Source organism: Equus asinus, chromosome 13 (assembly GCF_041296235.1).
Source record: "Equus asinus isolate D_3611 breed Donkey chromosome 13, EquAss-T2T_v2, whole genome shotgun sequence".
Classification (NCBI taxonomy): Eukaryota; Metazoa; Chordata; class Mammalia; order Perissodactyla; family Equidae; genus Equus; species Equus asinus.
This window is the reverse complement of record NC_091802.1, coordinates 37,630,751-37,646,124: the sequence shown is the minus strand read 5'-3', so window position 1 is coordinate 37,646,124 and position 15,374 is coordinate 37,630,751. Positions and strand designations below refer to the sequence as shown.

At 52.9% G+C, this 15,374-nt stretch overlaps 2 protein-coding genes and 1 long non-coding RNA gene across 8 annotated transcripts in view; 1 reads left to right on the top strand and 2 right to left on the bottom strand.

Annotated features, from left to right (window-relative positions):
* Window positions 1–2,469: 2,469 nt before the first annotated feature.
* Window positions 2,470–4,878, bottom strand: HOXB2 (homeobox B2). The gene is made up of 2 exons (XM_044746123.2): window positions 4,290–4,878; window positions 2,470–3,546 (listed from the first exon to the last, which is right to left on the bottom strand). Exons 1-2 carry the CDS (start codon window positions 4,672–4,674, stop codon window positions 2,873–2,875), a joined length of 1,059 nt encoding a protein of 352 aa, XP_044602058.1. The 5' UTR covers window positions 4,675–4,878; the 3' UTR covers window positions 2,470–2,872.
* Window positions 4,879–5,310: 432 nt separating this feature from the next.
* On the top strand, window positions 5,311–10,990 carry LOC123276467 (uncharacterized). Of its 4 annotated transcripts, none has more exons than XR_011493801.1 (5): window positions 5,311–6,464; window positions 8,148–8,236; window positions 9,234–9,384; window positions 9,658–9,712; window positions 9,800–10,990. It is a non-coding gene; the product is annotated as an uncharacterized lncRNA (long non-coding RNA). The 4 variants fall into 4 exon arrangements; XR_011493800.1 differs by having other exon boundaries at window positions 8,148–8,315; XR_011493802.1 differs by lacking the exon at window positions 8,148–8,236.
* The window catches only part of HOXB3 (homeobox B3), a 24,206-nt gene continuing 18,007 nt past the window's right edge, over window positions 9,176–15,374 (bottom strand). For all 3 annotated transcript variants that reach the window (XM_070483078.1, XM_070483079.1, XM_044746122.2), the window contains exons 2-4: window positions 15,272–15,359; window positions 11,794–12,386; window positions 9,176–10,931 (exon numbers count right to left, since the gene is read on the bottom strand). In XM_070483078.1, the coding sequence (XP_070339179.1) occupies window positions 10,108–10,931; window positions 11,794–12,241 (1,272 nt within the window). In that variant the 5' untranslated portion in view covers window positions 12,242–12,386; window positions 15,272–15,359 and the 3' untranslated portion in view covers window positions 9,176–10,107. The remainder of the gene's footprint in view (window positions 10,932–11,793; window positions 12,387–15,271; window positions 15,360–15,374) is intronic.

Genomic DNA, 15,374 nt, shown 5'->3' with positions numbered 1-15,374 from the left:
AAGCATGAAAGGAAGGCAGGAAGCAAGGTACTGCAGTATCTGGCAGTACTTCTCAAACTTTAATGTTGCCTATAAATTACGTGGAGATCTGTTAACCTGAGATTTTGATTCAGTAGGTTTGGAGTAGAGCCTAAGATTCTGCATTTCTAACTGGCTCACAGGTAGTGCTCTGCTGCTGGTCCATGGAGCAGTAAGGCTCTCAAAGAACTGGAGCCTCTGAGGCCCCTGGGTATTGCAGACCAAGCCATGATCCCAGCATGTGAATTCTCTCCAGCAGAGCGGACCCCACATTTTTGGCATTGATGAAGGGTGCTCTGCTTTTGACCAAAGAAAGTTGGAAGGTAGGCAATTAGCAAGATCCTTCTGGTATTCTTGATCTTTGTAACAACCAGCTATAGCTGAAAGAGCATTTTTAATTAGACCAAATTATCCAGTTTGGCTGTCCATAGAAATCAAAGCCCCAGCTGAAATGTCTGTATCATTTTGTTAGTGTAGAGATGGCTATGTGCTGTGATTTTTAAGATGTTAAACACTGCCTCTGGGCATATTTTATGGAGAAATAAACACCCAGCCCAATGAGATGTATAGTGTGGTTTTAATATATTGTATATTCACTTATTTATGGGGAAAATAAACACACAAGCCAATAAGCTGTGTATTATTACTTTAATATATTGAATTTATTTCTTACCTATATATTTTATGAGGGAAAATAAACTAATAAGATACACAATATTATTATAATAACACATCTAATTGTTCTATATTAATTTATTTATGAAAGAAATGAGTGCAATTTAACATGACATAAGATTATTTAATGCAGGAGATGAATTCTATATTAAGACAGTTTAAGGGATTAAATTCCAGCTGAATAAAATGTGTGGACTTTCCACACTGAGGGACCAGTTAAAAAATATGCTGGGGCCTGTCTAGTCCTACGTGTTACGACCTATGCTGGCTCCTGGCTTTTCCTGACAGTTGTTGCCTCTCGGTGCCTGGTACTCCAAGTTTCTGTCCTGCTGGTCCAGGGGGAAGTCTGGGAGGCCCAGGAAATAAACTGCTTTGAGAGAAGGGCAGCATCTGCCGGGGAGGTAGCCTGGCGGTGTCTGTTTCTGAGCCGGAGAAATATTAAATAAACCTAAGCAGGATGGATGGCTTTCCAGGGCCCTTTAAATCTCCACGTTCCCCAGAACAAACCAGGAGGCAGATGGGGGAGATCGATGCTTGCTTCCCGCTTACCAGGTTTGCAAGGAGCCAGGCAGGGTGCAATTGGGGCTAGGAGACAGTGTTGAGATGGCAAATGAAGTTGTTGGTGAAGACAGGTAGGTTTGCATTTGGAGTAAGCTCTGGCAGGGCTTCAAATCCCAGAGCGAAGATCAAAAGTCAGACTCGGCGAGGCAGACCCGGGCCTGCAGAGCCGCCGCTCGCCCCCTCCCCTTCCCACCCCGCGCGGACTTTCCGTCCATCTCGCGGCCTCAGCATCCGTTGGGCTCATTTTTTAAACAAAAAGAAAAACTAAAAGGAGGCTCCCTGGCTCCTTTTTTTTTAATGTCGTCGGGAAGATCAGTAAAGGAGAAGGCGGGAGCGGAGACGGATGCCCGGGCTGGGCCCCGCGCGTCCAGAAGCGGCTGTCATGGCCGCCACAATCTCGTCGCTCGCCCTCCCAGCCGCGCGGCCCCAGCGCCATTTTGAGCATCTTCTTTGCTTCCCTGTCTCCCTCCCGCTCTCCTCGCTCCTCCTTCCCTCCCTGCAGGCCAAGCGCCTCCCAACGCCGCCCGGGCCTCCCTGGGCTTGTCGCCCCACCGTTCCTCGGCCGCTCTCCCAACCCCAGGAGCCCTAGGGTGACTGCGGGGTCAAAGAGCATTGGTGCCCGGCCTCCTTTCTTGCCCTCTTGGAGGCCAGTTACCATCCCGGACACCAGGCCATGCTTCCAGAGAAAACCCCACGACCCCCACTCCACTCCTTGGCCCGGCCCATGTCCCCAGGCTTCTTCGCATCCCCAGGTTTCCTGCCTTGGGGGGCAAAAAGCTCCTCCACCCCGCTTGGGGCACTGAAGCGAGAAGCCTGGGAAACCCTAGGGTCCCTCCCAATTCAGCTGAACCTCGGCGCCCCGCGCCACGGCTCCAAAGCCTGTCCCCAGGCCGCCTCTCCTTGCACCTTCTTCCGTTGGCAGCACAGCCTCTCCCTCCTCCCGCCCACCTTTCTGTCTAAGCAGAGGCCCGGGAACACCCGCGCAGGGCCAAAGGCCGTCTGTTAGGGGCTGGCGAGGTGACGGAACTTCCAGCAAACTCCAGACTCTTTCTAGAGCTGCGGGCGGAGAAGCGGCGGCCATCTAGGGCCACTTTTGTACCAGCCGGACTTAGCCGGCCCAAGGCCAGACAAACGTCGCGCAGGTCCTGAGGGAGGGCCGGCCCAGGGGATGCGGCGACAGGGGCTGGGTCCCAACACAAACACTCGTTTTTGTATTATAAAGACATTTATTTAATCTATGAAAATAATGTACAATAAATACTTTTCCATTTTCCTATTATTAAAGAATTTTAATAAATAATCTACCGTCTAAAACAAACAAAAAAAGGAGGAAAATAGGTTCCTCTAATTATTTTTTAAGAAAGTCCCCCCTAAAGTTTATTCCTGAGATTTCGTTGGAAGGAGTCTACCAAACGGAATTTTTCCGTTTTGATTTTTAAAAGACGCCCGAGTGACCAATATTTTAGAGAGAAGAAATGAAGTGGGTTAAACACTAATTCACTAATACCTGAATTGTAGCAAAAAACAAAGTCTAAAAGACTGGGGGGGGTGGTCCTCGGGTTTTCCAGCAGACAGCCCAGGGGACCGGGGGTGGAAAGGGCCGGGAGCACGAAGCGGGTCAGGGGAACTGCAGGTCGATGGCACAGAGGGTGCTGGTGAAGAAGTCCAGCTCTTCCTCGGAAAAGGGAACCGGGCTGTTGAGCGAGCCTTGTAGGCTGGGGGAGAAGCCTCCGGACAGCTGGAGACAGGAATCGGCCGCGAAGAAGTCGAGGTCGGGCAGGAAAGGCGAGTCCTGCCGCTCCGGGCAGGCGTCTTCCGGCAGCGGCTCGGGCTCCAGCCCGCCGGCCCGGCGCAGGGCGCAGCCGGGGCTCGGCGCAGCCGCGTCCTCCACGCGAGAGGCCAAAGGCAGGGGGCCCGGGGGACGCGGCGCGACCTCGGGCGGGTGAGAGCAGGCGTCCCGAGCCGCCCGCGAGGCGGAGTGGCAGCCGGGGCTGGCCACGGGCTCGTCGGCCGGCTCGCCGCTGTCCTCCAGGGCTCCTGGGCAGGCTGGCTCCCCGTCGGGCGGCTCTCGGTGCTGCGTCTGCCGCTTGTGCTTCATGCGCCGGTTCTGGAACCAGACTTTGACCTGCCTCTCGGTGAGGTCCAGCAAGGCCGCGATCTCGACGCGGCGCGGCCGGCACAGGTACTTGTTAAAGTGGAATTCCTTCTCCAGCTCCAGCAGCTGCGTGTTGGTGTAAGCCGTGCGCAGCCTGCGCGCCCCGCCGCCGGCAGCCTCCGGCACTGCCGGGCCATCTGCAGGGAAAGCAGGCTCGGAGTCAGAGCGGGCCGTGTCCTCGGGCCAACCTTAGTTTAGCCGAAATAAAGACGACTACATCTGCCAAAAACAATTTCAGCAGTAACCCCCCGCCTTCTCGCCTACCCAGGCAGCTCGCTCTCCGTTCTTTCCCGTCTCCCTCTCGCCGGCAGACCCAGACCAGGGCAGGGCAAAGCATTCAGAGAGCCGCCCACGGCCCACGCAGGGGGTAGGGAGCGGCTCCTCTTCGCCCCCAGAACCTCAGAGCCCCCCTCCCAAGTCCTCCGAGTGCACCTCTCAATTCAGCACTTTCCAACTCAACCCGAGGAGAGGGCTCATAAAGATTGTTTCCCACCCCTTTTCCTCCCAGCTCTCAAATTCCTCCTCTTGTCTTGGAGCTGGGGAAGATGGGACTGAATGAAGCTTTTCCTGCCCCTAGACTCAACCCCAGCAACAACACATTCACTCCTCCACTCAGATAAAGGTGAAAACCTCCATCGAATCCTTTTCTTCTAGGAGAGAAAAAGCTCTTCCCCAGCCAACTTCCAAAAGCTGCTGTAAGGAAAAAAAAATGCTGGCAGCGACCAGGCCTGAACCCCAGCGGTATATACTGCTTCCTCGTCCCTGGAATCGACAAGGGCAAGGAACCCCAATAGGCTAGCCACCTTTTCTACCTCCCTCATCGATCTTTCTACCCCCTCTTCCAGCTGCCCCTCACCCCACGCCTACCCCGCTTACCGACCTGCTGGCGATCCGACCCCGGAGGCCGGGACGGAAGAGGCGGCCGGAGGAGACGTGGCGGATTGGCTGGGTTTCTTGGCGAATTTCTTCTCTTTCATCCAAGGGAACTCGGGGGCCAGAGGGGCGGCGGGGAGCGGCGGCGGCGGCGGCGGCAGAGCGGGCCCATCTTCGGCTCGCTTTTGGCTCCCGGGTCTCTGAAGGGTGGAGGCGCCGGGCTGGAGACTGGGGAAGGTTTGCTCGAAAGGAGGAGGAGGAGGAATTAATGTCGACTCCTTGATTGATGAAGTTTGAAATGTCTCCAAGACAGCGGGGAAGGAAGTCAGACACTCGGCGAGCGATGGCTGGCTGTTTATAAACCCAATCTCCCTCTCAAATTCAAAATTCATGGCTTTCAATGGTGGGGGAGGGGGCCTGCTGGGGGGGCGTCAGGAGGGAGGATCGGAAGGGAACCCCCCCTCCTGCCCCCCCCAGGTTTATATGATGGAGCGATTTTGGGAGGAGGGATTTTGCGCTTTCTCTCTTTTTTTTTTTTTTTAATTTTGGGCCTTTATAATTGTATATTGCTGATAAATACAAGCGTATGGGGACTCTCTCTATTAAACCCAGGACTCCAGCGAAATTGCAGGGAATTCGTGGTCACGGGACTGGCCTTGGCCAATCGCTCTTCTGGGCCTAGTGGAAAACAGAGAGCATTATTTGCTTTAATTGATTCAAAAACTCTAGAGGACCACGACCTGGACACCAAGAGCCCCCTAGTCCTACACGCCTTCTCTCCAATGCCTCCCTTTCTCCAGAAAAACTAGAGGAACCTTTCCCTCATCCCCTTCAGAGGTTCTGGAAGCCCAAGAAACAAGAGAATCTAAGGGAAAAAATATTCCTCTTTTCCAAATATTTTTTATTTTTTAATACAGTAAATTAATGCTCTCTTTACATTCTCTTCCCCTCCCCCCCCCCAAAAAAGGAAACCTGAGTGAGGATCTCACTGTGAGAGGAAGAGGTAGTAGAAAGAGGCTTCCACTCTTTGGGAAAGGTCAGTGTTAAGGTGTAATAAACAAGAGAAGAGATTTACAATTATCAGTATCACTATCCCGCCCCAACCCCCAAAAGCAACAGATAAATCCCGGAAAATCGACAGGCACTCCCAGGCTGACACAGAGGAGTGAGATGGATGGTGAGGGGTCCTTTTGGGCCTCTGGCCTCCATAGCTGTGTGGTCTCAGTCCCTTCTCTGCCCAGGGTTTGCAGCTCTGCCCCTGCTCTATGTCCACCTGCCTTCCTCACCTGGAGGCATCTGCCCTCCTCTACCACACCTCCAGCAGGCAGGGTGTAAGATGCATACACACTCATTCAACCCTCAAGCCTGTATCTGCATGTATATCCAGGGACATGAACAACCACCAAGGTAGCCGCCAATTTAACTCTGAGCGCTCTCAAAGCTCAGGTCAATGTATGGGGGGAGGCCTTTTCCCCCCAGGACAAAGAGACTCCCCCCCACACACTTTTTGCCATTGTGCTAGTAAAAAAAAAGAAATCCTTGGCAAGAAAGAATTCCTTGAACGTGGAAAGGGTGGAAATTACCACTGAGATGATATTGCACTTCTGGCACCTTGGGAAAAATTTTTTTTAATTTCTTTTGAGGAGACCACGTTTGTCTGAACTTTAGGGAGTGCTGTTAATTTACTGGAGGGAGGGGACACGAGACTCAGGGCCCCAAGCAATTGGTGGGAAACTAGATCTCAAAGCAGAAAATGAAAAGTCGATCTGGGGGAAGATTTTTAAATAAGTGGGTCAGAGGGACCGAGAGGAGATGAGGCGATCAATCTTAGCCCCCTGACAGCTCCCTCCGATGGCATCAAAGAATTTGGCTCTTTTGGAAAGCAGAGGGAACAGCCTAAATTCCACATCCCTTTAAAAGGCCTGGTGGTGGGGGGTGTTAGCAAAAGAGAAAGGTGATTCCGGGAGAGCGGGGAAACAGATGGGAAATGGGGACAGAGGGAAGGGCGCTAAGTTGGGTGGAAAGTTTGTCTGGAGAACTCCCACGGCTCTGGCCTCCCCTCCCCCTCCTGGCTCTCTGACGCCCAGCGAGGAGAAGGCTGGTTAGCAGAGAAATGGCAACTCAGCCCGGAGCTGGAACTGGAAACTTTCTGTCAATGTAACAGCCAGCCGCGTGGGTGGCGGTGAGTATTTAAAAACGACAGAGAAGTCTGAGGGGAAGGGTGGGGGTGGAAGAGAGCCAGGATGGAGAAAGGGGAGTTGGAGGTGGGGGCTGCAGGCTCTGGAGGGCTCAGAACAGAGAGAGCTGCTTTGAACTGGGCGAACTGGCCAGAGACGGTTGTGTCTGGTTCCAAAGCAAGCAAGTTTTGCCACTTGGAGGCGTGGATGGGGATGGGGATATGGGTGTGGGTGGGGTCGTGGGTGGGGGTGGACAGCGAAGAATCCGAATAGGAGTTGTCTGGAAGTTGTGCAGTGAGGCCTGAGAGAGGATTCTCCCTCGGGCCACCCCCTTGAGAAGCCCTGGAAGTTTTTTTCACAGCCTCTCCAGCTGGCTGCAGAGCCAAGCGCGCTCCTCTCGGAAACAACTCCGGGAGAGACTGTCCCTGCAGGAAATACAGCTTTCTCTAACCCTGCTGACAGATTTTACAGCCAGATTAGAGAACAGCAGAAAACTTGGGTGTGAAAAGGGGCCAAGAGAACCCTCCTTTCTGGAGACCGCTTCCCCGCCCCTCTGTTGTGCTGTGAGTCTTACAGCACAGATATTTTCCCCACGACTTTGGCTGCTTAGCTAGCGCCTGGAATCTCGCAGAGAGAAGGGTAGGGGACACCAGGCCAAGTCGGCCTTTATTTTTCTGGTTTGCAATGCCAGCGTCAAGCCAAACCTCTGGTTTTCGAACTGGAGCTAAATTCTCTCTCTTGGCCTACCTCTCTCCTACTAGATACATAATCCACCCACAGAGCCAAACATGGCGCTTCATCTAGTTACATCATTCAGAAAATGTTATTCAGGGAAGAGGAATAGAGAAAGACAGACAGAAAGAAAAACCCTTGAGCGTTATTTGATCCCAAACTTTGCACGCTCTTATGCCTTTAAATTATAGGCTGACCCAATGCTAAATTGCTTGCTGCTTGAATGAGCGCAGTCCGCTTAAAATCTTACTTGGTGGTGGTGGTGGTGGTGAGGAGTAGGAGGGTGTAGAATTCAGGTTGCATTTTTATTGTTATTTATTGTTGCATAAAGACTGTAATTACTAACCTTGGACTGCCAGGATGCAACATAAAAATGAAAATGAGCCATCGCTTTAAGGCTGAGGGCCTGGAACGAGTCTCACCGACACTCCCCCCACCCAACCGCCGCCATCACTACCGCCAAATATATGCTCCTAATTAAGCAGTGCGGGCGCATCGCTTACAATTAGAATTATGCAACTCTTCAGCAAGCAGCCCTCGCTTCTCTTTCAACGAATTAGCTCCATATTTCAGCCGCCCTGTCTCGTCGCTCTTATCGGCTCCAGCGACGCGGCGGTGACATTTCATCTTTGACAGACCCTCTCTATCCTCGCTCCAATGTGATAAAACTTTTATGGAACCACGACTGAGAAATGAAGTTTTCCCGAGGATCGTGGAAACAGAGGCGCACATTAGCCTGGGGACCATTTTATTTACGCGTGGATCCAGCAGCATCTCCCACCTCCTCCTCTCCCCTTTCCCTGGCGGGGAAATCAAATGCACCTCCTCTCCCTCCACCCCGAGTTTTATTTAGTGATTTAATTTCACTTTAGTTTTAAGGTTTGACCTGAGTAGTCTAGGCCTCAGATTTTTTTTTTTTTTTTTAGATTAATCATTTTCCTTTGTTTTCATTTTAGACCCAATGGTGGTTGGGCTTCGGGTCACGTGACGACTTCTTTGTAGCTCCGGAAGAGAACTGTGAAGTTTAGGTTGCCTGGAAGAAGCAGTAATCGGCCAGATTTTTTTGTTGATGGTGGAGAAGGGGGGGCGAGGAGGTTGTGGCCAAAGGAGCCAGGGGACAAAAGGTCAATGAATGAGAAAAACTAAGAGGCAAAGAAGCCAAACAGAAAGGCCCAAAGAAAGCACCCAAGAGTCCCTTTTCCCCAACTTGTTACTTGAATCTTAGCTAAAGAAGTTGGCAGAATGTTCCAGGGTCCTGTGAGTGAGAAAAACTATATAAACCTGAGACAGCAAGGGGGAGGTGAGGGCCTGGGCAGTGGACAAAAAGGCCAGGAGAGGGTCTTCAGTGTCCTTCTTCCCTCGGGGGAAGTCCGCAGTCAGTAGCCTTCCTCTGCTATCTAAATTGGACCACCAGGACAAGATAAAATTGATAACAGAAAGTTTATTCAAGAATTGTTTGACAGACAACCCTTTTAAGTAAGGAAAAAAGTAACTACGGAAGAACAAAGAAAGTTCCAAGAGGGAATTAACTCTAATTCTACAAATTCAGGACTATACAGTGACAATTAGGAGCTGAGTTCATGCCTTTTAGAACTAATTACAATTGCTCATAAGTACGAGGGTAACATAAATCTACAGCTCTTTTCTAGAGTACAATAATAACTAAAATAGCTGGTTTTACATGACAGGAAACACAACGTCCTTTATAACAAGTAAATACTAAAAAAAAAGTACAATTTTTTCCTTTTTTCCCTCATATAAATACATAATGTAGGGGGATAAATAATACAAAAAAGAAAATATTTTAACAAGCTATAACCAATAAATATATATGAAAATGTTCACTAGAACACACGCTTTTTGAGCGATGCTGGACTCCTGCAGGCCCAGGCATCTCTCACAGTTGTTTTTATATCCATTAAAATGTAAACTCTAAGTGCAACAAAAGTGTCCTGTCAGGAGATTGAGCAAGGCGCAGGCCCAGCTGCAGCTCCTGCATGGGACAGACAGTTTGTTAAAATATACCCTGTTTTCACGTTAAGTCAAGAGAGCAACAGAAGAAAAGAAAAGTGTAGAACCTCGTGTCGCTGATTGCCTGCTGTGGAGAGAGGGCGATGGACCTGGAGCTGAGATGGGAGGCAGCAGAAGTGACAGAGCTTCAGTCCTGACGACTTGCCTGCCCTCACCTCCCAGGTTTTCCATAAAAGAAAAAAATATATATTTATAATATAGACAGCTCTGACTTTCAGGATCTCTCACCATCCCTGAGCCCTCTGGAATCTGTAATTGATGGGGGCAGCATATAGATATTAATATCGTAGAGCAGAAAAATACGAGGCTGGAAATGGAGGGAGTGCCCAAAAAACCTCAAATAGATGGGAGGAAATTTGAGGCTTCAGGGAAGTAGGAGGGGGTGGGGTTTTGTGCCCTTGGATTTGAAATGTGTTTTCTTACTTTTTTTAAAAGGAGAATTGAGGAAAAAAAATTCAAGATTTGGAGGCGTTACCTACAGAGATAGAAGGTAAGTTGGTTGGTGATGGCCTAGCCATCTTGTCTGTTTCTGAAAATGTGCTTCTCTATCTCCTCCTTCCTCTACCCCACTCTCCAGCGAGCATGGAATTCCAACGGGGTACTGCTGGAGCCCTAGGGTTGATGGGGTCATCTCCAATCTGCTGCGGATTCTTCTCCTACGGGTTGGCAGGCAGATGGAACAAGGGCTGAAGGACTTTAAAAAAGCAACTTCTCAGGCCAAGGGAGGGTAAGGAGCTCCAGGCCCGTTCTTCCCAGGAAGCTTGGCTATCTCCTTTTGGCCTATCTCTTTCAGATTTCCAGGCTGCCCCCCAGAGCTCCATAGCCCTTGCCTCTCCTGGCTCTCCCCACCCCCACGATCTCGCTCCTCCTGCCCTCCCTCTCCCATCACAGGTGTGTTAATTTGGGCGCTTCTTGGATTCTACCCTGAGGAGGAGGCGCATGGTGAGAGGAGAGGTCTGTGTAGGTGGGGTGTGGGTCGCAGGGTCCGTGGTGCTGGCTGGGGGCCATAGGGGGCGCCCCGTTGTAGTCCAGGTTCCCCGAAGGGTGGTGGGAAAGGTGGTTGAGGCCGTAGAGGGAGGGGCCGGCAGGGGGCGGCAGCGGATCCGCGTAGCCGCCCCCGCCCACGTACACTGGGCTGCCCTGCATGGTGGGCGTCCCGTAGGCGCCCCCGTTGGCTTGGAGGACGTGGGGCTCGTAATCGGGCGCCGGGGTCGGCGGGTACTTTTGCGGGGCGCCGCAGCCTTTGAGAGGGGGCTGGTAGTTGGAGGGCAGCGCGTAGGCATTCTGGTGGCCTTTGCCAAAGGCGGGCGGGGACGGGCTCTCGTAGCTGGGGGTCATGGCGTGTAAGGCGTTCATGAAGCCGGCCGTGGACTGCATGGGCTGCGGGGGGCTGCCGGCGGGGGACGGGCCCCCAGACGACGAGGCCAGGCCCTTGGCCTTCTGGTCCTTCTTGTACTTCATGCGCCGGTTCTGGAACCAGATCTTGATCTGCCGCTCGCTGAGGTTCAGCAGGTTGGCCATCTCCACGCGGCGCGGCCGGCACAGGTAGCGGTTGAAGTGGAACTCCTTCTCCAGCTCCACCAGCTGCGCGCTCGTGTACGCCGTCCGCGCCCGCTTGGACGCTGCCGACCCCGGGGGGCTCTTGTCCCCTCCCCCGCCGCCGCCGCCGCCGCCGCCCCCGCTGCCGCCGCCGCCGCCGCAGCCCTCCGCTGGATCCGCGGGGGAGGGGTGGGAAGGGGAGAAAATGAAATAAAAGATAATTACTGAACACGCCGAAATTGAATGCATCGTTTCTTAATAAATCCAGGCCTGGACTCGGAGCCCCCACCGCCCTCCCCTTCCCGTCCCCGCCTCCTCCTCACTCTCCCCCCCCCCACGCCCGTCGCATTAGCGGACACTCTATAATAGTGGCATTTATTAAGAGACCTGTTCTCCTCTCGCTGCCCCAGCTTATGAAAATTTGATCATGTCACGCAGACAGAGCCGCATGGCCATTTATTTAGGGCTGGGTTTTCTCGCGCCCGCTTCTCCCCCCGCCCCATCCCCAATTGTAGGTCTGGGAAGACACTCCCCCCACACACACCTCGTCCCGTCCTGTGGATAGGGTGGGTGGCTGGGGAGAACCCTAGGGGGAATCTGGACACTCGTGGGCAGGGCACGGAAATGTGGTGCGAAGAGACTGCCATGCCTGGAGGCCGGGACCCTGGGCCGCCCGAGCAATTGTGATTAATACCCACAGTAATCATACTTAATAATAATCAATCGTTGACGACTCTGCGTCTACTGGCAGCGTCTCCTGCCTCCGCAGCCTTGGAAGGGCTGAGGCCGAGCCCCTGGCCTTCTGGAGCTCTCAGAAGCTCAGGTGGAGGCGGCTGGAGGCAGAGGGTGTTGCCGGGGTCAGGGGTCATCAGGTGGTGGTGGGGGGGGGGGGGGCCGAAATGCGCCACGGCCGCCGCCACCTAATATTGTTCCCAGGCCGCCGCCTGGGCGCCTAGGGGCTGGGTGCTAGAATAACAGTGACATTCCTGGCCCGGACAAAAGCTGACGAGGAGGTAGGCAGAGAGCGGGTACCTGTGCCGGGGGAGCTGTTTTTCACCTTGGACGTTTGCCTCGACTCTTTCATCCAGGGGAATATCTGTTTGGTGAGGGTGGAGTTGGAGCCAGGACCGCACTTGGGGGGGCCGCTTTTGCCGGGCCCGCCCCCGTTACTGCTGTTGCTAGTGGCACTGGTGGGTGCGGCGCTGGGCGGGGGCGAGCCGGGCGGGGCGGGCAGCGGCTCGGGGGCCAGGCCGGGCCTCATGCAGCTGCCGTTGAGCTCCTTGCTCTTGGCATGCGGAGCGGCGTTGCCCAGGGACTGCAGCGAGCACGCTGAGCGCTGGTAGTCGCCCTCCAGGTGCGTGGCGGCCTGGAAGGGGGGCTGGGGGGGAGCGTCGTAGCCGAAGCCATTGCTGCCAGGGTACGAGGAATAGCCTCCGAAGAGTGCGGCCGCGGCGTTGTCGTAGTAGGTGGCTTTCTGCATCGCTGGGCGAGGCCCGGGCAGTGGGTGGCAACTTGCAAGAGCCTGATACTCTCACGACCAGACATTGGCACCCCCGGGGGTCACGTGGCGCGCCGGACCCCCCCCCCCCGCCCCCCTCCTCCCGGGTCTGTTCGGAGCGGCTGACCTGCGGGGTGAGAGAAGAGACACAAGGGGGAGAAGAGGACTAGGGCACGAATCCATCTTACGGACTGAAAAGGGAACTGACATCAATAGTTTTGTCTTCTCCCCCACCTCAACATCTTCACAGCAGACGCTGAGCCCGCCTCCCTGACCTGAAATTTTTATTTCAACGTTTTAATTTTAAAGAAAAGGCCCACCAGTTTTTATTTCAACTTAACAAATGAGGACTCTACTCCCTTGGGGACTGCCTAAGGATAGAATCTTACTACTGCAGGGGCCATTGCTGCTCTCCTGCCGGGGCACTGGCCCCTGACCTCTCCTCCTCCCTCTCCCTTCCTCCCCCCACCCCCACTTCTGGGATAGGATGTCTTAAGGAGTGGGGGAGACCAGGAAACACCAAAACAAAAGCATCATCAGCACCCTCCTCTGAGCTGAGAGGCCTCTGCCTCCTTCCTTGTCTACCTAGGTCTCTGTCACCCCAGCAGAGTCTAGCCTGGAGAAAAAACAGGATGTCCGGAAGAGACAGGAGGGAGAAGCAAGTTGAGCAGAGAACCTTCTGTGTGAAGGGTCCTCTCCCTCCCCTCCCACCTCATGAAGACCACAGCAGCCTGACCTAGAAACTTCTTCAAAATTTTTAACCTCCAGAGCCAGCGGAACAGAGCCTCCTCCATGGCCCATGGTGCAGGTAGCACCACCTCCGGTCTGAGTCTTTGCTCAGCCAAGTCTGGAACCCGGCAGCCAGCGGCCCTCATGGGCCCCCAAATGGAGCAGGATTGTTTCAATTTCCCTGACCAGTCTGGGTGGTGCTGTGACCATTTGGCCCAGGTCCCCTCCCCTTCATTTTTTTCATCAGACTTAATTTTTTCCCACCCTTTTCTTGACAGTCTGTTTCCTTTGATTTCTCCAAAAGAAGAAAGAAATTGGATAACTGCTGGACTTTTCTACCAAGAGATGGGAAAGCGCTTTCTAAAAGAGAAAAATTTTCCCTAGCAGAAAAGAAAGTCAACAAAGCAATCTGAACAGTATTATTCTCTGGGTTGAAAACAGGGTACCCCTGTTACCTGAAGTTCTCCAAGACAGAAAAAAAATCATTATTTTAATGCAGCCTTTTAAAAGTGTGCCAGAAAAATAAAGGTTCAAGCTGTCTTAGGATTTTGTGTATTTCTTCTGAAATTTCTGACTGCATGACCCCCCCATCTGTCTTCCCAAACCCCTCACCATCACTTTTCATAAAACTTCGACACTGACCCTCTCTCCTGACATGTGAGTTTGGACTACTTAAATCTCATTCAGCCCAGCTGGTTAACTCCAAAGAAAACTAGAAATAGGAAAATAAAATAAAAGGAGTAGGGGTGAAGGAAGTCCCTCCCACACATAAATTCCCTTCTTAATGGCACAGATTTATACTCAAAAGGGAGCTGGGGTAGCCCTGAGCTCCGATTGGTTTCTGGGAAGAATTTGTTTCTGAGAAATGCACATGGGTCTGCAAAGCAGCAGGTCGTTCCAGGGAGGAGCACTGGAGTTCAATTGACCAGGCTGACCCAATCCTTTTATTATTATTACCATTAGCCTCTGATGATTTAACCAAAATTAGCTTCGGAGCAGCCCTGGCTGAAGGGGGAATTAATTAACAGGCATCACTTGAGTTTGTTATTAATAGAAAGGAGAATGAAATAAAAACGTTGGAGGGGGTTGGCTGGCTGGGCCCTGGCTTTATTTAGTCTAAATGATTGTTACAGCAGTAATGATAATGATGATAATAATAATAATAAAACAATAATTTGACTAGACGCCTGGGGCCGAAATTCCTGTCGTTCCCCCTGCAATAAACCCGCAAACCATCGCAGGACCGAGGCCAGGCAAGTGTGGGAAGCGGAGAAGCCAGAGATGAGATAGGAAAGAATGGAGCCTCCGCCGGCGGTGAGACAGGGCCGGGAAGATCTGTGAACTGGGTGAGCCCCTGGCTGCCGCCGCCGGGCAGTCTCGACCGCTGCTGCCGCGGTGGCTGGCGACTAGCTATGCTGACCCAAGGAGGCGAAGAGAAAGCGTTCAGGATGCTAAAACGGTTAGCGGCGGCAGGTTCCCAACACCCTGGCCTAGGGCCGAGCCCTAAGGGCGGCAGTAAGTTTGGGCGCTGGAGGTAACCGAATTAAAAGGCGCCTTAGCAACTCGGCTCCGGGACTTTGCCAGGCCGGCTGGGCTGGAGGGCGCAGAGGCCTGGCTGACGGGACAGTGAGAAGGCGGAAAGGTGCCGTGGGGGTCCGGGATCTGGGGATCCAGGAGAAGAGGGGGTGGGGAGCAGCTCTACCAAGCCAAACATGTCTATTTCCCTTGCCTCCATGTTGGAAAAATCCAGGCTCCATATGGCTTCTTGGGAGAGAGGGAGGGAGGGAGACGGTGGCTCCCGGCTTCCCCCCAGGGTCTCGCTGGAGAAGGGCGGTGAGCCACCCCAAGAACCCCACCTCTCCAGGCACACCCCCGGAAGAGCCGGGCAGAGTAACAATAGCTGGGGAAGCCCCGGGAGAGAGGATAGGCCACCTTCCAGGACTTAAAAAAAAATTAATGGGAGAAAGAAAAAATAAAAGAACAAGAAAGGAAGAGAGAGAAATGTTAGGCTCTTCTTAGCAGCCGGGAATAAACTCAGCCCTGAATCTGGCTGTTGAAAGAAAAGAGGAGAAAAGGAGAGAAGCAGGAAGAGAGGGAGAGGGAAGAGAGGGAGGGAGGGAGAGAGAGAGAGAGGGAGAGAGAGAGAGAGAGAGTCGCTGCGTGGAAGGAAGCTTAAAGCTTGTGAACTCTTCTTGAACCGAGATTGGAGTCATATGGGCCATAAATCATTGAGACATACTCTCCGCCATTCACAAACTGATAGCCTATTTCAGTCCAGCTTACCTTAGCCACCGACGAGGGGAGAACAGGCAGACATAATATATATTCACATCGAGCCCCAGCGCGAGCGGCAGGCGAGAAATCTCCCCTCCTTGAAGGCAAAGGA